The 24,422-nt window shown below is 35.6% G+C and overlaps 5 protein-coding genes and 1 pseudogene across 12 annotated transcripts in view; 2 read left to right on the plus strand and 4 right to left on the minus strand.

The window, feature by feature from the left end:
- The window catches only part of CYCD3 (cyclin-D3-1), a 3,547-nt gene extending 2,569 nt beyond the window's left edge, over positions 1 to 978 (minus strand). The window contains exons 1-2 of the mRNA XM_019230464.1: positions 186 to 978; positions 13 to 93 (exon numbers count right to left, since the gene is read on the minus strand). Coding sequence (XP_019086009.1) covers positions 13 to 93; positions 186 to 659 — 555 coding nt within the window. The 5' untranslated portion in view covers positions 660 to 978. The remainder of the gene's footprint in view (positions 1 to 12; positions 94 to 185) is intronic.
- LOC104716731 (protein SRC2 homolog) lies at positions 1,499 to 3,988 on the minus strand. The gene is made up of 7 exons (XM_010434153.2): positions 3,805 to 3,988; positions 3,558 to 3,662; positions 3,274 to 3,400; positions 3,084 to 3,155; positions 2,242 to 2,287; positions 1,841 to 2,150; positions 1,499 to 1,740 (listed from the first exon to the last, which is right to left on the minus strand). Exons 1-7 carry the CDS (start codon positions 3,848 to 3,850, stop codon positions 1,700 to 1,702), a joined length of 747 nt encoding a protein of 248 aa, XP_010432455.1. The 5' UTR covers positions 3,851 to 3,988; the 3' UTR covers positions 1,499 to 1,699.
- Positions 4,930 to 8,643, minus strand: LOC104716732. Of its 8 annotated transcripts, none has more exons than XM_010434155.2 (12): positions 8,494 to 8,643; positions 8,304 to 8,407; positions 7,716 to 7,969; positions 7,568 to 7,625; positions 7,363 to 7,481; positions 7,167 to 7,250; positions 6,649 to 6,930; positions 6,300 to 6,502; positions 6,106 to 6,195; positions 5,909 to 6,001; positions 5,444 to 5,665; positions 4,930 to 5,354 (listed from the first exon to the last, which is right to left on the minus strand). In XM_010434155.2, the coding sequence occupies exons 2-12, from the start codon at positions 8,396 to 8,398 to the stop codon at positions 5,250 to 5,252; spliced, it is 1,605 nt and encodes a 534-aa protein (XP_010432457.1). In that variant the 5' UTR covers positions 8,399 to 8,407; positions 8,494 to 8,643; the 3' UTR covers positions 4,930 to 5,249. The 8 variants fall into 8 exon arrangements, with proteins under 8 accessions (XP_010432457.1, XP_019086063.1, XP_019086064.1 ...); XM_019230518.1 differs by having other exon boundaries at positions 5,444 to 5,668; positions 8,494 to 8,639; XM_019230519.1 differs by having other exon boundaries at positions 5,444 to 5,668; positions 7,568 to 7,616; positions 8,494 to 8,632.
- LOC104716733 (UDP-glycosyltransferase 73B1-like) lies at positions 15,352 to 18,864 on the plus strand. Its single transcript, XM_010434157.2, has 3 exons — positions 15,352 to 16,001; positions 17,151 to 18,156; positions 18,248 to 18,864. The coding sequence occupies exons 2-3, from the start codon at positions 17,157 to 17,159 to the stop codon at positions 18,706 to 18,708; spliced, it is 1,461 nt and encodes a 486-aa protein (XP_010432459.1). The 5' UTR covers positions 15,352 to 16,001; positions 17,151 to 17,156; the 3' UTR covers positions 18,709 to 18,864.
- LOC104716736 lies at positions 20,087 to 21,843 on the plus strand (annotated as a pseudogene).
- On the minus strand, positions 21,767 to 23,845 carry LOC104716734 (CBS domain-containing protein CBSX2, chloroplastic-like). Its single transcript, XM_010434158.2, has 8 exons — positions 23,435 to 23,845; positions 23,249 to 23,336; positions 23,103 to 23,167; positions 22,856 to 22,904; positions 22,543 to 22,595; positions 22,306 to 22,421; positions 22,155 to 22,212; positions 21,767 to 22,034 (listed from the first exon to the last, which is right to left on the minus strand). Exons 1-8 carry the CDS (start codon positions 23,651 to 23,653, stop codon positions 21,960 to 21,962), a joined length of 723 nt encoding a protein of 240 aa, XP_010432460.1. The 5' UTR covers positions 23,654 to 23,845; the 3' UTR covers positions 21,767 to 21,959.

Here is a 24,422-nt window from a genome sequence, read left to right on the forward strand (position 1 = left end):
AATGAGATGCATCTTCCACTCGAGAGTAGACAGAATCAGTAGCTCCATTCTCTGTATGGTTTTGGCCTCAAACACATACTTTGTCTCCTCCACCTACACAAAGAAAACAGAGAGATGAGAACAGAGGTGATAAAAGAAGAAACTTTAAGGTAAAAATGAACTTAAAAGTATCATGATTCATTTACTTGGAAGTCTAGAAGAAGAGGGACTTGGGTTTCTTCGACTTTAGCAGCAAGAGAGAGGCAAGCTACAGAAACGAGCTGAAGCATCCACGGTTTGTCTCTCTGTAAGCTGTAGCTACAGATGAACTTATCGAGATAAGTTATGGCTAAAACAGCAGCCAGAGTAGAGAAGCCATAATGAGCGTTGACTCTCAGAATCCAACCCACAGCTTCTTTTCGATCCGTGGAGAGATAAACATCATCGAGACAGGTGCCGAGTCCAGCTTGTTCTTCTTCTTTGGAGAAGAGAGTGACCAGATCTTCATCTTCCCAGTACAAATCTTGTTGAAGAAGAACGAATGGAGAAAAGGAAGAGTTCTCTTCAACTTGTTCTACTTCGTCTTCTTCCCATTGCTCTTCTTCTTCGCAGTAGAGAGCATCAAGAAGATACGAATTGCTCTGCTCTTCTCTTGTTTCTTCCTCCTTGGGAATCGCCATTGTGGGGAATAAAAACTCAAGAATGAGAAGAAAGATAAAGATCTTCTATTCTATATTGTTGATAATCAATTGTTGTTGGCTGAGAGGAGCATCATTACACAGAAGAAGAAGAAGAAGCTAAGATGATGATAGAGAGAAAATCTCTCGGAGAGAGACTCATCTTCCTCTCTATGGAAACGTGCAGTGGTTTTAGCTATAGGGGTAGCAGCAGCAGGGGAGAGAGCTACAAAAGAGAGACTAGAGAGAGAGAGAGAGAGAGAGAGAGAGAGAGAGAGTGAGGAGAAAAGCTGGAAGTGGGGAGGAGTGTGAAGTGTAGAGTGATTGATTTATGAGACAAGGCGAGTTGGTTTTTACGTTTGTCTTTTACTTGCCCCCAACTATATTATTTTTATTTTTATTTGATATTAAATGTGGAATTTCTTTATTTTTTTTCTTTTCAATTTCTTTATTTTAATTGAATAAAATGTGTAATACAGTATCTTTTGCTGTTTCCCGCTTTACCCACTTTTACTCATTGGAGTAGAGATCGAGAAACCAAAGTGCAGTAAAATCTGTCGGCTAATTTAACTAAAATTCTACTCCTTTTTGTGGCGATTGTCAACAATAATATTTTTTTGTTTAATGTTTAAAATAAACTATAAGGACACATTGACCAAATTAACTTTTTCTAATTATCTGATTACAAGTTTCAGAAATGCCATGGTTAAGCGTTTAAGACCGCCGAACCTCTTGAGAGATTTGATGAAGGTTGATAAAAAGTTATAAATGATGATTCATTTATTAACAAAGGGGTTTAGAGCAATAATAATTCAATAGATTTGAAAGAAAAATATGCGATCTGCCTAATATGAAAAAGATTCAAACTTCTTTTTTAACTGTCCATCACAAAAATTAACAAATCACGCTAGAAGTTGCAAAGGGCCAACGATAGCACAAGGAAGATATTAAAAAAGGAAATAAATTTGTCACCAAATTCTAGTAAACACCGTCACTATTATCTCTTTACATTACAAATAACTTTATTCTAAACGCCGGAGCTTTTAGTACGGAGGAGGAGGTGGGTATTGTCCTGGGTATGGACCTGGAAACAAAGATCAACCACCATTGAGAAATAGTTAAGAGAATAGTAAGCGCGGTCAACTGAAGCACATAACCGACAAAGAAAGGAAACATTCATGTACCTTGTGGGTAATATGATTGTTGAGGAGGGTATGGAGAAGGAGGGTAAGTAGAGGATGGTGGAGGAGGAGGGTAAGCTGAAGGAACCGGAGGGTAAGCCGAGGTTGACGGAGGAGGATAAGCAGATGGCTGAGGAGGATAAGCTGCAGCTGGTGGGTATCCTGATGGTGGATGAGGGTATTGTTGTACTTGTGGGTATAGAGATGGTCCAGTGTATGGTGGTGATGAATACGGAGATGCAGAAGGAGGTGCTGAGTATTGAGGCACTTGAGGCGCATTTGGAGCTGATGGCGCAGACCCGTAATTATGTTTCTGCGTACCAAGAAAGGATTGTATGTTTAGACTTTTGTTTATAATAATAGAACATGTAAAACAATGTCGTTAACTGAGTCTCAGACTTTACCTTTGCTCCTGCATAATGTAGTATGAGTCTTACTTCTCCAGCGAATCTGAAAGACAGAAAGGTTGAGATGCATTTTCAGAAGGTTTAATAATCAAAGAGCTATGGCTGGGTTCAAGTCAAGCAACAGATTTTGTTGCATATTGTAACCGACTTTTCAGGGATTTAAGAAAACAAAACACATAGCTATGGACTGGAAAACTAGTTGATTGTGCGCATGCATCTATAACTTTCTTATGCTCAGAAACAAATATGGTATACCTCAGGGACCAGTTTTAAGAAATACTAATTTGATGCTACAATGTTTACACGAAACTTCATTGGTAGACAAAAGCAGCTCCATACATCTCAAAATGTCTAGCTGTTTTTCATAAGTTCCAGCGAAACCCCATCACAATGCTACAGCAATTGTGAGTGTGCTCGATGTAGACACATAATATTACTAATGAAAAGGAAAAGTAATTCACAGATTCAAAATGAAAGCAAGTTCTTTGAATTCAAGCAGTTTGCAATTCTATTAACTAACACCAAAGATGACTAGGAACTCACATAACGACTCTGATCAGTGAACAAAACCAGGCCAGGTAAGCAATGTAAGTAAATGGCAAGAACTAAAACTTCACTAATAGAAAGCAGAGTGGTGGGGACACAAACATAGCGATATAACTGGTGAAATCTACATTTTCAATCACTATATAATACAAACCACATCAAAAGTTTCATTGATAATGAGCAAGTCCATCACGAAAATCAGCTAGACCAATGTGCAATATGCAATTATCGATTACCAAACATGATACTCAACGCATAAGGAAGCAAAACAAGTAAAAGCTAATGGTTCATACCTCCCAGTTTTAGTCTGCAGAGTCCAGGTGCAGTCATCGTATCCCTGAGAAAGAACCTTCTGCAATTGAATCCTAAAATAAAAAGAAACAAACAGACAGCAAAAGATTCAATCCCAAATCCAAATTCAGGAATTTCTTTTACGCATTAAAAACACACACACACATAAACACATGTGGAAAGTGACATTACGTTGCATTGCCAATGAAGTCATCAGTGGAGAGGGTATTGCTATTCCAGACAGCAACCTTAAGATCCCTAAGCCCTTCAAGCAAAGTGAACATAAACTTCTCTTGGAAAACAGCGTTCTTTCCACCATCTGAAAACAACAAACCCATTCAATCAAAATTCATCTAAACAAAGCTTCAAACCGTTTTAAAGAACTGAAAGATCTTAACTTCGTTCAACAAAAACCGCAAATTTTAATGGATCTGAAACAAATCATATAAAAAAATAGGAGAAGAGCTAATAATGACCTGTGCAGGTTCTGGTACGGTGCCTTGAGCTGCTATACTCAAGGACGACGTATGGATCTTGCCTTGAAAACCATTCTGTATCTTTCAATTTCTGGCACCCAACAACTGAAAAAAAAAAAATCAAAAGAATCCCATCAATTAAAAAAAAAAAGTTAGCACCTTTATGCGATCAAATTAAAAAAAAGGAATCTTCAAAGGTGTCACAAATTAGGGACGAGAGAAAGAAGGAAAAGGTATATATACGAACCAGTGACCTCGAGGACCTGGCCTTGTATACCCGCCATCGTCGACATGAATTTTTGATTGAAGAATTCGATTTGTTTTAAGAGAGATGATTAGGGTTTGATAGAAAACAAAGAGATTGAGAAAAGAAAGAAAAAAAAAAGAAAAAGGTAATGAATGAAGCTGAATCTAAAAGAGAATCCGGTGTTTAAATAAATAAAAATAAAAATGAAAACTTTTGATGAAGAAACGCAGAAGTTGCTTTCATCAATGAACAAGACGCGTATCGTAAGCCGCTGACCGTAATTTTGACATGTTACATAAATTAACTCTCTTTTTCTCACCACGGCTTTATATATATATTTTTACTTTTCTGTTTTCTTCCATTAGTTAATAATATTTGACGAATGATTATTAATATCGGGTCTACAAGTTTTAAGTCTACAAAAATTCAATCAAAACTTCCACTTTTTGATAAATACATGTCAAAATCGGATTTAACGATGGTTCAGAGAGTAGATAACTCTATTTAATTCCTTTTACAACACGGCACACGGGTTCTCCACACAAACCACACAATGGATAACTCTATCCACAGTTTCTCAAAGATTCACGACTAGATAGATATATATTCTACGCGCACCACACTTGGTAAGTCAATACAATAGCTATGCGGATGATATACGACGGCTGAGACTGTAAGGATGGAAGACAAAAACAAAAGTCTTCCACATGTGATTTACTATAACGCGTCCAATCCAATGCCTCTCTCAAATTGAACATCCTAAGCCATAACTTAAAATGCATTTTACATCATTTGAAGTTTAAGTGGCATGATTACGTCCACGGTCTTTCTTTGTAAACCAATTTATAAAGATGATGAATAAGTTTTCAAGCTTAAGAGAATATTTTAACCACTTTTAGGTCTAATCTAGAAGAAACTCAAATAAATTATATAGGAGTTAGCAATTTTCCTCCATGGAATAACAAGTCACCCAAATTTACCTGTAAAATAGCACTTTTGTTGAAATAGTTTTTATTCTCAAGTCACAGATTATTTCAAAGAAATTGCCTGTACCGCTTATATTGAAATTGACTGGTTCAACCAAGAAGAGCAATTTGACATCTCTAATATTATAGGAAGAGAAATAAACATAGATACATAGTATTAGTAGTAACCATGAAATCCTTAGAAAACCACATATGTGGATTGTTTTCGTATACATTTTCTTGCTTAGTCCAGTAACAATTCAAACCAACTTGTATATCGTTTACTTCTATTTCTCTCATACCATTGCTCAAAATCAAGTCAGATATTGATGAGACTTATCTAATTTATGCAACCTCATTACCATAGAAGCTCTTGTTATAAACGCCAATCTATAGTTACAAAGCCTCACATGCTCTAGTAATATATGAACATCTAAAAGAGTCCCATAAAGAGAAGATCTGTTAATCTTCTTCCTCAGATTATCTCCTTCTCCTTTGAGGAAAACCTAGCCCTACATTCCCAGTGTTTCCCACTGCTTGTATTGGTTCAACCAAACCTTTTGCATTCTTCCCCAGCGTCTCACCCTGCATTACCATTTCCTCAATTACCATAATTACGCTGACACCAAATATTATTAACATCAAAACTCAAAAGTGATAGATTCACATGTTACCTCCTTCCAACCCATATTTCCCATTATTCTCCTTGCATAACTTCCAGATCCAAATGATAACTCCAATGCTTCTGTTGCAGCATCCTCTTCAGAAGCAGTGTCGGTAACTGAACGCTCGTCCGTGTTATCGCCCACCATTGTTCCTTTTTGACCTGGCCCAACACCATATCCACCATGCAAATTTCTTCTCTCAGCGGCTCTATCTCTGTATGAACAGCTTCTCTGCTGATAAAACAACAGCGAGCAAGAATGAAAATCTCACAATAGTAGTTTACTATGGTCCTAATAACACTAAACTGTGCCATCCATATACTCTTGGCAGATTTAAGTTTTTCACCGGATCCCCCATACAAAGAGCTTTAGAAATATGTCTCTGCTAGAGATTGGGCAGAACTTCAAGACGCAGGATGTACATTCTGAAACATAAAATACAAGAATCCAGTCATGAAGGTCGATTTGGAGTACCTCTTCAATCATATTGACTTGATCTCGTGGCTTCACTGTGAGTTTGCAGTCAGTTTTTTGTTTCACCTTCTTAGCTTTGCGTTCTATCTCCTGCTAGATATTTGGCAGAAGTTCAAGAAGCAAGATGTTAACATCCTTCACAAACATTCTGAAACTTAAAATACAAGAATTCAGCAATGTAGGTGAATTTGCAGTACCTCTTCAAACATGTCGACTTTACGAGGCTTCGCTGTAAGTTTGCAGTCAGTTTTTGGTTTCACCTTTTTAGCTTTGCGTTTTGTCTCCAGCTAGATATTTGACAGAGGTTCAAGAAGCAGGATGTTAACATCCATCACAGACATTCCGAAACATAATATACAAGAATTCTACCATGAAGGTGTACTTGGAGTACCTCTTCAATCATGTCGACTTCACGATGCTTCAGTTTGCAGTCGATTTTTGGTTTCACCTTCTTACCTTTGCGTTTTGTATCAGGATTTTGCCATGCAGTTGAAATATCAGGAAATCCCCAATGTTTTGTTGGGTCGGAGGAGTCATATACTGACAAGGATGCAAGGTATTTGGCACTAGGATTTCGAAGTTTATAGACCTGACCTGAAACAAATGATTTGAAAATCAAATTCGTTTTCTATGGTCCCCCATATAACACAAAGCACATAAGGTTAACAAAAACTGATCCAGCAAACAATATCTGTCACACTTCACAGGAACAAGGCTCCGTTAGAAGGAAAAAGGTAAACCTGTCCTAACTCGCACGAGATGAAGTCTTGCTTCGCAAATTGGAGCAGTTTTGAGAAGTGTGCCACCAGAAGCCACAGATGGATGAAGGTTGGCAGACCGTCTGACCAGCCTCCCTACTAACCTAGCCACCTGTTCATTGTCAGCTAAAGCTTCTTTGGTTTCTGAAACAAGTTTCCAATCCCACAAATCAACAGACGGGATCTCAGGCAGAGTCTTCTCAGGGGGTTCGATGACTTGACCATATTGTGCTAACCATCTTTCTTCCTCACTTGAAGGAGCATCTAGAAAAGAAACTATGGGCATCAAAGCTATGAATATGAGCAAAAGAAAAAATATCACTGAAGTAAAGATTCCCTTACAACATTACAGGCTAGTTAATCATTCAACATTTAAGATCAGCTCACGAGAGAACAATACCATACACCACGAGGAATAAGGATAAATTTAGCTTTATATATCAATAACCTAACCAAGAGCAGAATGAAAGAAAATGACAAGGAAGTTAGGAGATAAATGCCTTCACTGAATTTCTCTTCCTGTGGATCAAAATCCTCTTCAGGAATCCATTCTCCCTCTTCAAGTTCCTCAGCCTCATCGTCTCCTGGAGAACAAACACAATTGTAGTTTCTTTCCTAAAATTTCAACCTTGAAGAGAAAATTCATTCCAAAGTTTGCAATATAAAAGGCTAACAAGCACTATCCCAGGCAAAGACCATTAGCTGACAACATATGATGATCCTGAGTATTTTCCCCTGAAGGCATCTTATAGCTGGAATAACTGGGCTCTTGTTTATAACCAGCCAGATAAAGTTCGATAAGTACATCTTCCACCCTGATCCAAGGGAAAAAAATAATAATTCATAGGCCATATGATGAAGAAACATATATAAGTTTGACAATAAAAGAGATAATACCTACCATGAGGAAGGTCGTTGAGGATGTTCAGGTTCCTGGTCATTTGAGTACCCTGTTGGCTCTTACGAGCAAATAAAGTGTCTATCAGTTATCTATCAATGTATTATAGATGCTATGCAATAGTTCATCAGAACACTACATGTAAACTTACCTGAAGGAGCTTCTCCAGGATTACTCAGTGAAACTTTATACTCACTATTTACATCCTCAGTCTGAGGAGGAGCATACTTTCTGTTTGAGTCATCTTCGGATAGATCACAAGTGACGATCTGTCCAGAACCAGAAGGGTTTGCACCAGACTCTTCATATTCCAAGGGAACATATTCGCCATTCTCATGCTTGTAGTAACGACCATCCTTGCTACAATAATACCAGCCAGCATTTGGATCATGATAAAACCCACTACTGCAATTCACAAAACATGAAGTTAGCATCCTAAAAACCAATACAAATATCAAAAACATACGGCATTGTGCAAGAAGAGTTGTTAGTTTAATGGAATCGAGCATCAATCATAGTAAAGTATCAGCCTTTTTCATCACTCCTTATTGTTACAAGCTAAATAGCAGAGATATGTTTCTTATATTGTAAATTATGGAATATCCAAGCTTTAAAAAACAAAGACATCAAACCTAAACAAAACTAAAACTAAGGAAANAAAAAAAAAAAAAAAAAAAAAAAAAAAAAAAAAAATCCCTAGAGTCGAGAGAAAAGGAGTAAATTTGGAAAGAGACGTAGCCTGTGATGGATATAAAGCTGCGTATCGCTGTCCCAAACATAGGAGTCTTCTTCTTCCTTGGGTTCCTGCTGCAACTCTTTATCGTCGTCGGGCATGACGAAAAACTAACGAAACAACCAAAGAAACATTAACGAGAGCAAAAAAAAAGCACTGGACAACGACAATCAAATTTTTAATGAAAGATCACTACTTTGACGATGATTCAACAAACTGCTCGTCAAATTCGGTTTCCAATTTGAAAGTTCTGTTTGAAGAGAGGAAAACAACACACAGAGACAGAGTTCGTTCTAAAGAAACGAGAATGGTGAACCTAACCGATGAGAAAACCATCTCTCCGCTCAGAATCCAATTAACGGTTTATCGTTACAAAACCGGAACCCCAGTAATGGGAAGCCCAAGCCCAAATTATTTTCGAAGGTAATCTATACTAAATAGTAAATACGATGGTTAATGAAAAATCAAAGAACCGATTGTAGTAGACCAATCGTCAAACAAAAGTTGAAGTTGAAGTCAAATCACAAAGTCAGAACAAAGCCATGATCCGAAACTAGATGGGACACAATATACTGCTTTATTTAGGAACTCGTGAAAAGATATGAACATATGAAAAGAGAAAAGATATGGCACCTAACAAGATGGAGTGACTTAATTCTAGACTCATTACTTGATTTTACCAGCTGTCGAGCTTCGGAATAGCTTGACCGGTTGGATAGTATTAGCCTCCTTTTGTCTCCTAATTTCGATATGAAATAGTATACAAAAACTCACCACAAAGTTAGAATGTGACTAAATACGGACAATAAAAGACTATAGACATTAAATACTTAGTAGCTAAACCCAATTAAGAACAATTTGTTTAGTTTTTAATAACCATTTTCCTTAAAAGCTCTAAAATTCGTCGTGTGTTTGGGATGCCGTAGGAACCAGAGAGACAGGTTCGACCTCGAAAGTGGCAAAGGAATTAACAAAGAGCGACCACATGTGATACTCTATATATTGTAACCTTTTTAAAACGGGACGGATGCTGGCGTCCGAGCAACGGGAGAGCTGGACCATCGGTGGTGGAACACTACTTTTCTCGATTTTATCAGCTGTTGACCTTCGCAATAGCTTGACCGCCGATGTTGGACCGTAGTTGTTAATATGGCAAATGTGATATCCTCTCAGCTTTGAAATTGACTATATCATCACATCCAATTATTCCCTTAACTCTTGGAACTACAGTATTCCCTCTTTTCAACCAAACACATCAATGCTCTTGAACTTTCCATTAAGAGATTACTAGCTTAGCTTTAATTAAGTCAACTTGTAACGAGACCATGTTGGTTCTTCGTTTACTCCCAGACATATGCGACAAATACGTTTATGGCCATCAAAATTGAAAAAATGAAACTTAAAAAATAATAAACTGCAAAGATAGAGATGTTGTGCACACATAATTGTTTCCAACTATAAACATTACACATAAAAGTATTGTGCTAACTGCGAGATTGAAATATGGTACAAATGAAATAGACAATAGACTAAGTTTGCAACCAAATAGATTTTTAAGTGCAAAACACATAAATATTGCCCAAATAACTTCTAAACGGTGTTCAAACTCTGACTTCCACTTCTTTCAAAGAAAACTCCTTGATGCCATGGAACCTTTTTGTGATGCATTTTAATATGATTTGCTGTCCAATAGATAGAACATCAGAAACCTTTGATACCTATAAAAAAAAAAAAAAAAAACAACCATACCAAACCAAAGGCATCACATCTCTCACAACGAACCCAACATCAAAACAGAACAAAATCAAAATTTAAGATTAGGATATACCTTTTGAGAGAGCTCATTAATGCGAAGTAAACCATGTTTTCCACAGTGGTATTCAACTAAAGCACCTTTTTCATATAGAACTTTGATTGTGCATTTATATAATTGACCCACTTCAGCTTCCTCGTTAATAAAGTGAACATGAATATATATTAAAAAGAACTTATAAAAGTTTGTAAACCGAATAAGATATTTATTAAAAAAATTTAGAAATAGTACCTTGTCTACAATGTTTTGCAATGTAATCATATCTTTTGGAAAAATAAAGACTCTGTTGTCCCCTGCATATAGTCTAGCGCCTAAACAAAAGTTTTTTTGTGTGGGTCAAAAGTCAAATATTAAGACAAAAATAGTAAATGAGCCAATTGATAGTAAGAACCTGTTTCAACTCCAATCTTTCTTTTGTTATGCTTAGGGATACTCCAATACACTGAACCATAATACTTCAATCCGAGTTCTCTTGGGGATTTGATTGCACTTTTCCTTCTTCTCAATAATTCTAACATGTGCTTCACGTCCATAAGCCAATGCCTGACATATGATATCGACTGGGATTCCAGATTTTACATCCAATTGAATGGCAGTGATACCGTTTCTTGTACCGGCAATCTTAAAATTCATTTCGCCAAGATTGTCTTCTAAACCCTATAATCAGAAAATCAGAAAATATATGATATCTATTTCATTTTGCAATTGTAAATAAACCTACAGAGAAAAGAAACCCACCAAAAGATCTGTTACAATATGATATTGTCCTTTGTCATCCAAAAAAACACCAATCGATACATGAGTTTTCAAAGGAATTTCAGCATCCATCAAAGCCATACTCCCTATATATATATATGTAAAATGTTGACTTATAATCCAACAAAAAATTCAAACACATATAATTTAAACTAGTCACTACAAAAAAAGTGTGATATTACATCATTTATTTTATATTTTTGCATCATATTTAAATGATGCAAAAATAATATGTATTACTTTAATGAATGATTTACATTTTGTTGATGCAAATAATCTGAATCGGTTGAAACAAATATTTGTATGATTATTGTAATTGAAGTTATTATGTATCAATTACAAAAAAATGATACTAATTTTGCATCAATTAATATAAATGATTTTAGTATTTTTTTCGGTTAGAGTAAGTGATGTTAAATATTTATGTCAATTCTAAATAGCTGATGTTAAGATTATAATATCAGTTTTAATAAATGATTCAAATAATTGTATATTTTACAATTAAAAATTTAAATCAAATATAATTAATCGATAAATTTTGTGTCAGTTTCAAAACTAATTATAATAACTTTGCAGTTTTCAATAATCAATAATTATAAATAAAATAATATTAAAAATTAAATTTCATAGAAAACATGGATACATCGTTTGAAAATCAAAAACAAATCCCGCAATCATAAGCTAATTTTGTTCTTAATTCACCATAGCCTTGAATCTCATGTTGAAAATCCTTTGGATCTTTTCCATCAATGGTGAATCACAGAGACATATGTCTCTATCTCCATCACGCCCGCTCAGCTCCTTCTAAACCTCATAATCCTAGAAATATTAATTGACATCATCTAAAAGATATTTACATTGTGCTTTATGTTTTTATCCTTCTCACGGTCTCTCTCATCCTTCTTCAACGTCTTGATAACAAAAGCTTTGTGAAATGAAACACCTTAGACTGAGAATTTTACACCATTGACATTTGTTTGGGATGTCTTCTACGATTTTCTTAATTAGGGGTAAACCGAGAACTGGCGACTCCAACTTCTTCACCTCCAACAATTCCTCACGGTGACTTGATGACATGGTTTTATGTTCTATTGTTTTGGGGTTTTGTTCTTCTCGGGTGCATTTGGATGGCATACCCCTAATTAAGAAGATAAATATGAAATGAAGAAGGACAAATCACTACAAAAAAAATCCTTTTCTTTTGATAAAAGAAAGAAAAATATGAAATGAAGAAGAAGAACCGAAGAAGTTATATTAAAAAGGAATAAAAAACTGTTAGGATTAAATAGTGCAAAGGTAACGTAGATTTCTAGAGATTAGGAGAAGTTAGGATTCTATTTTTTAGGAAAATTTGTAATTTGATTCACTTAATCGTGGGAAAATGGATATTCTGTTTCCAACAAAATAGTAAATTAGGGAGATAAAATTTTAAAAAATAATTCGAAAGAAAAGGATTTTTTTTTGGTTCGACAATTATAAAAAAGTGATGTCAAGCCATACAAATGATGCTAAATTACCAGTTTTATAAGAACCGATACAATTTTTTTTCTTATGTAATTAGTATATTTATCATTATCACTAAATAGTTATGTAAATCATATATTATTTTCTTAAGTGATGTTAATATAAATTTATAAATAAATCAATTATTTAAGTGATGTAAATTAATACATTTATATCAATATGTAAAAGTGATACAAATTAGTTTTTATTTACATCAGTTTTAATCAATTGATGCCACACAAATTAAAACGACATTGGTTGTTGCAAATGATGTTACATTTTTTATTTTTGTATCAATCATAAATAAGTATTTTAAATTTGTATCACTTAGTTTTATGATTCAATTTAAGTGATTTAATTTAAGTTTTTCTTTGTAGTGAGTATAAACTAGCTTAACAAATTTCAATACAATCATTTAAATACCTGCACAATCACTTGCCATAGATGAAGATCCATTTGAGCTGAGCATAGTCGAATTAATGTGGACTAAATATGGATAAGTAGATGGAAAGACTGGACTAAATATGAACCAACATTGATGTATAAAACCAAAACCAAACAAAAGGCTATAACCAAATATTAACCAAAACCAAACTGTAAACCAAATTAGAGGAAGAGAATATAAACACATACAATGACCAATTTCACGCCTTGACTTGACAGTAGAGAGCATATCATTCACTTTGTTGAGCATATCATGCTCATGTATACCAATGCAAGCAGTGCATAATACCTTTAAATACAAAGCATAACACATTGTGTTATTAAATTGCAGTATAATTAATTCTAATGTGAGATTGTATTTGCAATACAAACATTTGTCTCTCCGAGTGAAAGAAGAGCGAATCCATGTAGCCCCTTCAAAAAATTAACCTCACAAACGATTCTCCGAGTGAAAGAAGAGCGGATCCATGTAGCCCCTTCAAAAAATTAACCTCACAAACGATTGATCTTACTTTTTCAAGACTTCTTTGTCCTTCCAACATTACTACATCAATAAGCACCTATCACAAAGAAGAATACAATACAATAATCAATTTACAAATTTAAACAAATCAAAGTAATTAATATTTATACAATTTTAAACGCACCAACCTTCTTTTTAGTTTTATTGCAAGCTTCTCGTAATTGGAAATTTGTCAATGGACTAGCTCCATTCAACTTTGTATAAAAATCATTCCACGTCTTTGAACATTGTTTAAAAGCTGATGCAATGTCGAGTTGTGAGCAGAAAACTATCATATGTTAATAGGTAATAGATTTACAATGGTTAAACAAAGGAAATTATAAAACAAAAATTAGACAAAAAGACTTAAGTAATGAACCTTTTTCCCAACAATTTCACCGAACACTTTTCTAAAGCCACCAAAAATATCACTATAAGCTGAATCACACAAATTCTTGAAAATCTCAGTGAAGAGTTGATAATTATTTTTTTCCCCATAAGTATGGCTAATCTTGAGTTGACTTTGGATACATTTTATAGCCTACATTAGCAAACAAAGAAACCAAAAAACTTACATACATACAGTTAGATAAAACTTACACATTAAAATAATTTAACAACGGATTAACTTACCTCTTGATGAGCAAACTTGATAATGATTGATAAATCAACTTCTGAGATTTCCGAACCTTGTAAATCAATCATGAGAGTTTTCTCGGTTGTACATGCATACAGGAAATTGATGTCACTCGCTTGTTGCTGCAGAATAATTTAAGACATTGAGTAATGTGATTTACCTCAGAGATGGTAGGATTTATTAGAAGAATTCCTTTAATCCTTTCAACCTTAACCACTCCTATTGGTCCAGTCCAAGGAATGTTCGATACCATCAAAGCGGTTGAACTTGCAATGATGGCTAGTATATAACAGTCAGAAAGCAATGGCGTGATTGTCATACTTCAAAGTCGAGCAGTTATTAACTCCTTTCTTGATAGTTGTGTTCTAGATAAATTATGTATGGAAAAATTTACGTTGGAAAATCATAGTCAACTCGTAGTCAAACTTGTGCGGAACGTGTTCAAGTATACTAATGCAAGCAGTGCATAACACCTTTAAATACAAAATAAATACATTAATTATGATATGAAATTGCAGTATAATTAATTTCAAATGTGAGATTGTACTTTTCATACATACATATGTCTCTCCATGTGAGAGAACAAATTAATGTAGCCAATTCAAATAATCAACTTCATATATTATTGATCTTACTTTTTCAAGATTTCGTTTGTTGGATCTGTATCTTTTCCAACATTATTACATCAATAAACATCTATCACAAAGAGAAATACAATACGATAATCAATTTACACATTTAAACATATTAAAATAATCAATATTTACACAACTTTAAAGGCACCCAACCTTTACTTACTTCTTGATGAGCAAAATTGATAATGATTAATAAACTTAATAATGATTGATGTATAAGACCATTATTTAGTGATGGAATTGTTATGAAGATTGAAGTATGTTTTTTTTGTTAGATAATATTATTAATATTTATATACATGTATATATTGATTATAAGTATAACGTGTTATTTGTCATATGCGTTATTATTGGCAAATTCAACCGTTTTGATGATATCAAACATCTCTTATGCTGGATCAATAGGAGAGGTTAACAATTGGAAGGATTTGGTGAAAATCTTTTTAATTAATCCAACCTATGAGGTAAATTAAATTACCCAATGTCATAAATTATTAATTTTGTTCGTATGAATTAATTCAAAATATTATATTTGCAGCGACAAGCAAGTGATACTAATTTCCTATATGCATGTACAACTACAAAAACTCTAATGATTGATTTACAAGGATGGAAATTTCAAGAATTGATTGAGCCAAACCAATGAGATAACCATCTCTCCGTTCTGAATCCAATTACGGTTTATCGTTGTAAAATCGAAGGGTTTCGGTTTAGACCCAATAAGGGGAAGCCCAAGTTGACGGGATGACTGTAAATTGTGTTTTGAAAATAAATCACCAGTTATTCTTTTTGAAAATAGAACTAACAAAAGAAGAATGACGAAGTTTCATAGGTTATATGATGTTAACTAAGTTTTTAATCTCTATCTAAAAACCCTAGATCTACAGCCGCCGCCAACTGCTTCCGTTTTGCCTCTCCGCCGTCCTAGGTTTTCGCCGGCGGTGTGAGAGGGCTCTGCTTTCTTCTTTCTTGTCGTCTCGTCGTAGTAATAGTAGTAGGTGACCCGTTTCTCTTCCTCTCCGGCGTGCTAAGGAGCAGTTCACTGAAGCGCCGTGCCGGTGTGGTGGAAGACGAGATCTCGGCTCGCCTTTCAGTGACTGGTGGTTGTTCGTAGCTGCTATGGGCGTCTTTCCTTGCAGTATCGGGGAATCGGATCTGTGATTTGGATTGTGACCGTCCGCTTTTCTCCACCCTTTCGCCGGAGAAGCTAGCTGTTCGGAGGTTCTTGGTCGAGTCGGGTCTTAGCATCTTCAGGTTGTCGAGGAGACTTCAAGGTGTGTCGGTGACCGAGATTTGCGGATGCCCACAAAGCCGACGGTCTCTTGAGAGTTTCCTCAACTTCCGGTGTCTTTCCGACCAAGTAGCGAGATAACAAAGCAGCTGAGATGTGGCCAATCCGGATACGCACTGTGAGGTGATGATATGTTAATTCGTGCATCAATCTCTTATCTTGAATTGTTTAGCATTCTGGTCTTGTATGATTAGTATGGAAAAGCTTTAGCTCTTGCTGGTTGTGCTTGTCTCTTGGTCGGTTCAGTCGGATGTATTGTCCGTTTTAGGTTTAAGACCGGAACATTGAAAACCAGGAATTCCAAACTTTTCTGATGATGCGCCTCTGGGTGTTGTATTGAGACAAGGTCTACACGCTGATCATGAGGAGCTCATAGCTTTGTTTTGATTTGTTCTTCAATATTAGTTTTGGCTTTCTCTATGTTAGTATTTATTTTCGTGTTATTAGGTCAATTTAGGTAGTTTAAGAGATGATTTCATTCTGAGTTGTGGTGTGTTATCTATTTTGTTGTGGTTAAAAAATGTAATGGTTCTCGATTAGTTAGCGTTGGATCCGCCTAGTGTTTTAGAGTTGTCTTTAATCAACTATTGTATTTGTTTTGTGGTCTAAGTCTTTAGAGGTGAATGTAATGTGTATTTAATTTGGTTGTAATACTTTAGTTAAAGTTGATGTTGAGCCAAGGAANAAAAAAAAAAAAAAAAAAAAAAAAAAAAAAAAAAAAAATGACGAACGCCATGACGTGAATATTTAACTCCCTCATGAGAATGATGATTGATGAGGATATATCATTCATACGTTTTGTTGTGATTAGACACATGTCATTTTCAACGTTAGACAAGAATAATGGAAGACAAAACAAATCTGATCTCTTACCTCTACAACTTTCTACAACTATGGGTCTCTTTCTTCTTTAGAATTGATCTATTTGTCCTTTTGTGATTGTAAAACAAAACACAGTTTGCAACACTATTCATATATTGTTGGCAAAAACAATGCAGTTTTGGACTATATAACACGATCTTTATAATAATATAATATAACAAGGATTATATTGTGTATGTTAGATTTGAATGGAATGTTTATTTATAGTTTTTAGATATCGTGTTTCCATATAAACCCAGCGCTGGCTAGTGGCTAGTGGCTGCCAAACTTTATACTCTTACTTTATCTTTTAAGCTTCTTGCATACATTTGACTCTCAAACGACTTATCTTCTTTACAAAAATTTATATAATTGGCTCTACATAACCCCCAGATCTTGATTTTTCATCAGCAAAACATGGGAACTTCAAGCGAAGTCTCTAAGCTCCATTTCTTGCTCTTCCCTTTCATGGCTCATGGCCACATGATACCAACTCTGGACATGGCCAAGCTCTTCGCTACCAAAGGCGCTAAATCCACTATCCTCACTACACCTCTCAACTCCAAACTCTTCTTCGAGAAACCCATCAAGTCATTCAACCAAGAGAACCCGGGACTCGAAGATATTTCAATCGAGATCCTTAATTTTCCTTGCACAGAGCTCGGTTTGCCTGAAGGATGCGAGAACAGCGATTTCATCTTCTCCAGCCCTGACCTAGCCAAAGGTGACTTGAGTCAAAAGTTTTTACTTGCAATGAAATATTTCGAAGAGCCACTAGAGAAGGTCCTCGAGACAACGAAACCAGACTGTCTAGTTGGAAACATGTTCTTTCCTTGGGCCACTAAAGTCGCTGAGAAGTTTGGAGTGCCGAGACTTGTGTTCCACGGAACAGGCTGTTTCTCTATATGTGCTTCTCATTGTATAAGGCTTCACAAGCCTTATGAGAATGTAGCGTCGAGCTCTGAGCTCTTTGTGATTCCTGATCTTCCAGGAGATGTTGTAATTACAGAGGAACAGGTCATAGAGAAAGAAGAAGAGTCCGTAATGGGGAAGTTTATGAAAGGAATAAGAGAATCAGAGAGAGAAAGCTTCGGTGTGTTGGTGAACAGCTTCTACGAGCTTGAACCGGATTACTCCGATTTCTTAAAGAGATTTGTGGCCAAAAGAGCGTGGCTTATCGGTCCTCTTTCTTTAGGCAATAGAAAGTTCGAGGAGAAAGCAGGAAGAGGCAAAAAGGCGAGCATTGATGAGCATGAATGTTTGAAATGGCTCGATTCCAAGAAATGTGAATCCGTGGTTTACTTGTCCTTTGGGACCATGTCAAGCTTCAACAACGAGCAGCTGATAGAGATTGCAGCGGGGTTGGAAATGTCAGGACATGATTTTGTTTGGGTGGTTAACAAAAATGGGAGCCAAGGTACCATAGACATCTCTCACTCTTGGTATTGTTTGCAGCTTTATCCTCTGTTTTTGTTGTTTCATACTCTTTTGCATTAATATGTGAATAGGTGAGAAGGAAGAGTGGTTACCAGAGGGATTCGAAGAGAAGACGAAAGGAAAAGGATTGATCATCCGTGGGTGGGCGCCACAAGTGCTGATACTAGACCACCAAGCACTTGGTGGATTTGTGACTCATTGCGGATGGAACTCACTTCTAGAAGGCGTAGCAGCGGGACTGCCAATGGTGACATGGCCAGTAGGAGCCGAGCAGTTCTACAACGAGAAATTGGTGACACAAGTGTTGAAGACAGGAGTGAGTGTAGGAGTGAAGAAGTTGATGCAAGTCGTTGGAGACTTCGTTAGCAGAGAGAAAGTGGAGAGAGCAGTAAAGGAAGTGATGGTTGGAGAAGAGAGGAGGAAACGGGCAAAAGAGTTTGCGGAAATGGCGAAAAACGCGGTGAAAGAAGGAGGATCTTCAGAGATTGAGTTGAATAGATTGATGGAAGAGCTTAAGTTGGTTAAATTGTAAAAAGGTAAGGAAAAATAAAATAAAAAGCTGAATGTATTGAAAGTTAATTAAGGAACAATGTTTTTGTAATTCTGTTGGTTTGAGTTACATAAAAATTAGTACAAACTGAAATTGTAGTTGTTCATTCAAGTTTACGAAGTTGGTACCATTGGTAAACGAATGTGTGAAGTTAGGTTGCATTTTAAAGAATTAATTGTATACAATAATTGTGATTATGATTATAATAAAGGAAAAATAAAATATTATACTGTTTTATATCTTGAAATTATTTTTGTGATTATGATTAACATTAAAGGAAATTAATCATATGCATCTTTAAGGTACATTTTTTAATCTTATTTTTGACAACTCATGAGTCATATTAATAATCATATCCATTATCTTAGTGTATTTCTTTATTTTTAATATGATTATTTAATTTGAGAGTTACAAAATATATGATAGAATATGAAATTTACTAAAATATGTGAGAAGGTTCACCAAAAATACATTTATTACTTGTTCTAGGTATTATTTTTTAGTTAATATAACTATAAATAAATGATAGGAATTTCAACCAAATCAAATTAATATGAGAGTTACAAGATATGTGATAGAAGATGGTTCATAAATAAATACATTTATTATTTTTCAAATATAAACAGTTACTATAACTAATAATTTATGATTGGAGTTTCAAGAAAAACCAATTATAAATATATATATATATATATATATATATTCATTTCTTTCTTTAAAAGACATATACTTTAGTTATTTCTTTCTAAATATATTTATTATATATATTAAATATTTATAAATAGTATATAGTTTAACATACTTTAGTTTGTTTTAATTAGAATCAAATTGCAAAATATTGTAATAATCATACCATGTTAATTATCTCTATTAAAATAAAGAAATAAAGAGAAAATTATTATTTTGGACAATATGCTACTCACATTAAACTATTAAAGGATAAATTAAACATCTTTTAATGTATAATATACAATTATATTTTGTTTTAAATATAAATATAAATAAAATAATGTGTGTCATATAAAGTCAATGGCAAAAATCACTAAAAAAATTAAAGAAAAAATGGCACATGCAACAATTGCCAAATGACAATTTTTTTGAGATTGTGGAAAGATAATTTTACTTTATTATATAAGATTATCAAACCACAATAATCTATAGTAAGTGATTATCATTATCTTAGTCAATTAGTTTCACTTTTTATCCATAAAGAAAAAGTTCAAAATAATTACTTCTCAAAAGTGATTTACAAGTTACAAAGATTTTGGTTCCAAAGGACCATTATAATGACGTATGTAAACACGTCAGAAACCATTATATATACCCAAAAATATATATAACCATCACTTCAAGATCACTTCAAAATATATTAGCTTTCTTTTAGTTTCTGACTTCTCATTTCCTTTTCGACCAAAGTCAATCATGGGTAGTGATCATCATCCTCCTCGTAAGCTCCATGTTATGTTCTTCCCTTTCATGGCTCATGGCTCATGGCCATATGATACCAACTGTAGACATGGCTAAGCTTTTCTCCAGCAGAGGAGCCAAATCCACAATCCTTACCACACCTCTCAACGCCAAGTTCCTCCAAAAACCAATCGACGCTTTCAAGAATCTGAATCCGGGTCTCGAAATCGACATACAGATCTTCGACTTCCCTTGCGTGCAGCTCGGGTTACCAGAAGGATGCGAAAACATTGATTTCTTCACCGCAGACAACAATGTTGATAGACAAGATCATATGACCTTAAAGTTCTTTTCGTCGACAAGGTTTTTCAAAGACCAGCTTGAGAAGCTCCTCCAGACAACGAGACCGGATTGTCTTATCGCCGACATGTTCTTCCCCTGGGCTACTGAAGCTGCTGAGAAGTTCAATGTGCCAAGACTTGTGTTCCACGGCGTTGGCTTCTTCTCTTTATGCTCTGAATATTGCATCAGAGTGCATAACCCACAAAACACAGTAGCTTCGAGTTGTGAGCCATTTGTGATCCCTGATCTCCCTGTGAACATAGTGATAAGTAAAGACCAGATTGCAGACTGTCATGGAGAAAGCGAGATGGGGAAGTTTATGACTGATGTTAGGGAATCGGAAGTGAAGAGCTCAGGAGTTGTCGTGAATAGTTTTTATGAGCTTGAACCGGATTACGCTGAATTTTACAAAAGATTTGTACAAAAGAGATCTTGGCATATTGGTCCGCTCTCTGTTTACAGCAGAGGATTTGAGGAGAAGGCTGGGAGAGGAAAGAAAGCGAGCATTGACGAGGTTGAATGCCTGAAATGGCTCGACTCCAAGAAACCAGATTCAGTCATTTACATTTCCTTTGGGAGTGTGGCTTGCTTCAAGAACGAGCAGCTGATAGAGATCGCTGCAGGATTAGAAGCTTGTGGAACAAATTTCATCTGGATTGTTAGGAAAAGCACAGGTATTGAAATTAACTTTTGAAACAAATTTCATTTGGGTTTGTCTGTTTTTGAGTCTGAACACAGAACTTGGCATGAATAGGTAACAAAGAAGAATGGTTACCAGAAGGGTTCGAAGAGAGGGTGAAAGGTAAAGGTATGATAATAAGAGGTTGGGCTCCACAGGTGCTGATACTTGACCACCAAGCAACCGGTGGGTTTGTGACTCATTGCGGCTGGAACTCGCTTCTTGAAGGAGTGGCTGCAGGGCTACCGATGGTAACATGGCCGGTTGGAGCGGAGCAATTTTACAATGAGAAATTGGTTACGCAAGTGCTCAGAACAGGAGTTAGCGTGGGAGCGAAAAAGCATTTTAGGAGTAATGGAGATTTTATTAGCAGAGAGACAGTTGATAAAGCGGTGAGGGAGGTGTTGGCTGGGGAAGAGGCAGAGGAGAGGCGGGGCCGAGCAAAGAAGCTGGCGAAGATGGCTAAAGCTGCCGTGGAAGAAAGAGGGTCTTCTTTCAACGATCTAAACAGTTTCATAGAAGAGTATAGCTCATAATCAGCAAAGACAGATTTGAATAGCTTCATTGAAGAGCTCAGTGAGAGATTGAAGAGTAGTTCGATTCTGCTTGGTCTACAATAAAATATATGTATCAAATACCATTTGTCTTCAGTTGTGAGTCTGAGAAATGTTACTCCTAAAGTAAAAAAATTTAGCTTCTGAAAGCCAAAAATTGACATATATATACTTATATCAATGGAATAAATAGATTTTGCTATCAACTATGGAAGATTCAAGGGATCTACTCCATCACTGCTGCTTCCTAGCTATGTCGAGTTCTCGGCTTCCCGTTTGATTTGCAGCGCAGCCCTTACAACGTTTCCCCTTGTAAGGATCCCAATCTTGTTGGGCGGAAACAACAACAAAAAAAAACAATGTGTTTAGAAACTGAAAGATCAGACCAAAACCAAATCAAACTGCAGAAAGAAGACAAAAAGACTGTGACTAAATGAGATTCTCACAAGTTTTCCATCTGCATCCACAACTGGTAATCTTCGGAACTTTGTTTCCAGAAGCAACCTGGAGACCAAAAGATCTTGTAAGAAACGTTGCTCATAATGCCACTAGTTAAATAGGATAAAAACTCATTCCTTCTAAGCTTCTACCAATTACCTGGCTGCATCTTCTAAATTGGTAGAATCACGAACAACGAGAGGAGAAGGTGTCATCAAATCTCCAACAAATTTTCCATATGTCTTACTTATCAGTTTCTGGAGTTCATTGAACGTCTGGCGAGAACAGAATTCGAAATATCATAAGTAAAACTTCACTCCCAGGAGTTTGATGCAAATGAGAGAAACACTAGTCCTAAAATAAATCAAAACCATAAACAGATAAGGAGAAACATACTTTCCAGGTACTGTCGACATCAGGGAACAAGTTTGCATCACTTTGACTGCGGCCTAATACAAATGACAAGAGGCTAAGTTGTATTATACAAAACCATAAAAACGTTCTGGAACAATAAAACTAAACATGAAAACTATGTGTCAAGATCCACCAGATGTGCCAAAAGTGAAATCCTACAAATAGATAATAGATTACGGCTCAACTCCGTAACTGAATTATAAAGAGTATTCCTTGTATGATATAATGAAATTGAAACCGTATATGGTGATCATCACTGACACCAACAGAAGATTAAAAAACTTGTATACATTACCAGAGATGGAGTCCAATGCAAGCAAATCGTAATCAGAAACAACACCAACCTACAGGAGAAATTACAGCAGAGGAGTAAATAAGAATCTCAAGATAGATAAATCATATATTATTATAAGCCTCTAGATCCATTAAATCAGTAACTAAACAGAAGACGCTAGCTGTTTACGTAATCAATCACGAGCCAGTTGTTTCAAGACTCTAAGCAGAGAGGAAGGCAATGAGAAAAGAGATATGTTTTTAAGTACCAGAGTCCAATCATCATCAATTACAGGCAATCCCGTGACTTTCTTCTCAACCAGAAGTTCCAATGCTGTTATAAGATAACCAAACGAGAGAACAAAGTTAGAGACATGATTGGCAGAGAGATTAGGAGACTGTTGTAGATAATTACCATCATCGACCGAGGTTGAAGGCTTGACAACATGCAAATTCTGTCTGGGTGTCATGAAATCCCCAACAGTGAAGCCTCCGTTTCGTGCCTGAACCAAACAAAATCTCAAAGTTTCAATTTTTTTTAAAAAAAAGATGAAAGGGTAAAGCCAAAAAAAAGAAGGCAAAGGAGCAGCTTTGGGCTCACCGGAACAGAGTTATTATTATTATTAACGCTGGCAGGAGCTGAGAAGAAGGCAGAGACGGCGATTGAAGGTGAAAAGGTGGAGGAGCGACGACGATTAGAGAGAGGAGGAGAAAAAAGAGAGAAAGAAGTAGAAGAAGAAATCGGAAGATGATTGAGTGATGATGTAAGTAGCGGAACTCGCGTTATGGGCAGAGAATTGGATAAAGAGATTGAACCCATAATCGCTTATCCTCTGTTTACTCTCACGGATTCCAATGAAAAAACAAATCTTTTTTTTATGAAATCTGAGAGAAGAAAGAAACAAAGGTAGAAAATTTTTGGGAAAAAGGAGAGAGAAGAGATGGTGAAGAAGAAGAAGAAGAAGAAGAAGAAGAGAAGTGTTTTGATTGGGTGGTAAAATTCGGAGAACAAAGAAAAAAAGGAAGAGTTGTGATATGATATGATAGATAGGTGGTGGGCAGGTGGGGACATAAGCCACATATCAAATTTTTGGTATATGGTTGATTGGTCGGCATAATTTAATTTTACGTTTCCTTTGGGTCGTCAATTTCGTAATGATTTTTTCAACTTTTTTTTTTCTAAAGTGAAAAAGTCCAATTTCGATGCAATTTGGACTCTCTTTTGGTTTCAAGTGTTAATATGTCGTGTTCGTTCGTTGACATCATCAGTTCAAATATCTAGAGATTTTTATAGTTGTCGTCTTTATTACTTTATCACAGTTGTCATCAGACCTAAAAGATGTAAACGCTGCATGTCATCAAGTTGTCAAATAAAAACACACAAAGAAAAACAAGTAGACTAGATATGCCAATGGCCTACGGTGTTGTATGTGTGCCAGATCCAACCTCTACTAAGATTTTATCTAATTTTCAAAATATTAGAATCAACAACAACCATAGTAAAAAAAAAGGGCAAAGAGGGAGTCGGTCACCAGCATCTTATCGAACAAGCAAGTAAAATCAAAAGAACACAAGCAGATAGGTTTTTC

Source organism: Camelina sativa, chromosome 10, assembly GCF_000633955.1.
Source record: "Camelina sativa cultivar DH55 chromosome 10, Cs, whole genome shotgun sequence".
NCBI classification, from domain to species: domain Eukaryota; kingdom Viridiplantae; phylum Streptophyta; class Magnoliopsida; order Brassicales; family Brassicaceae; genus Camelina; species Camelina sativa.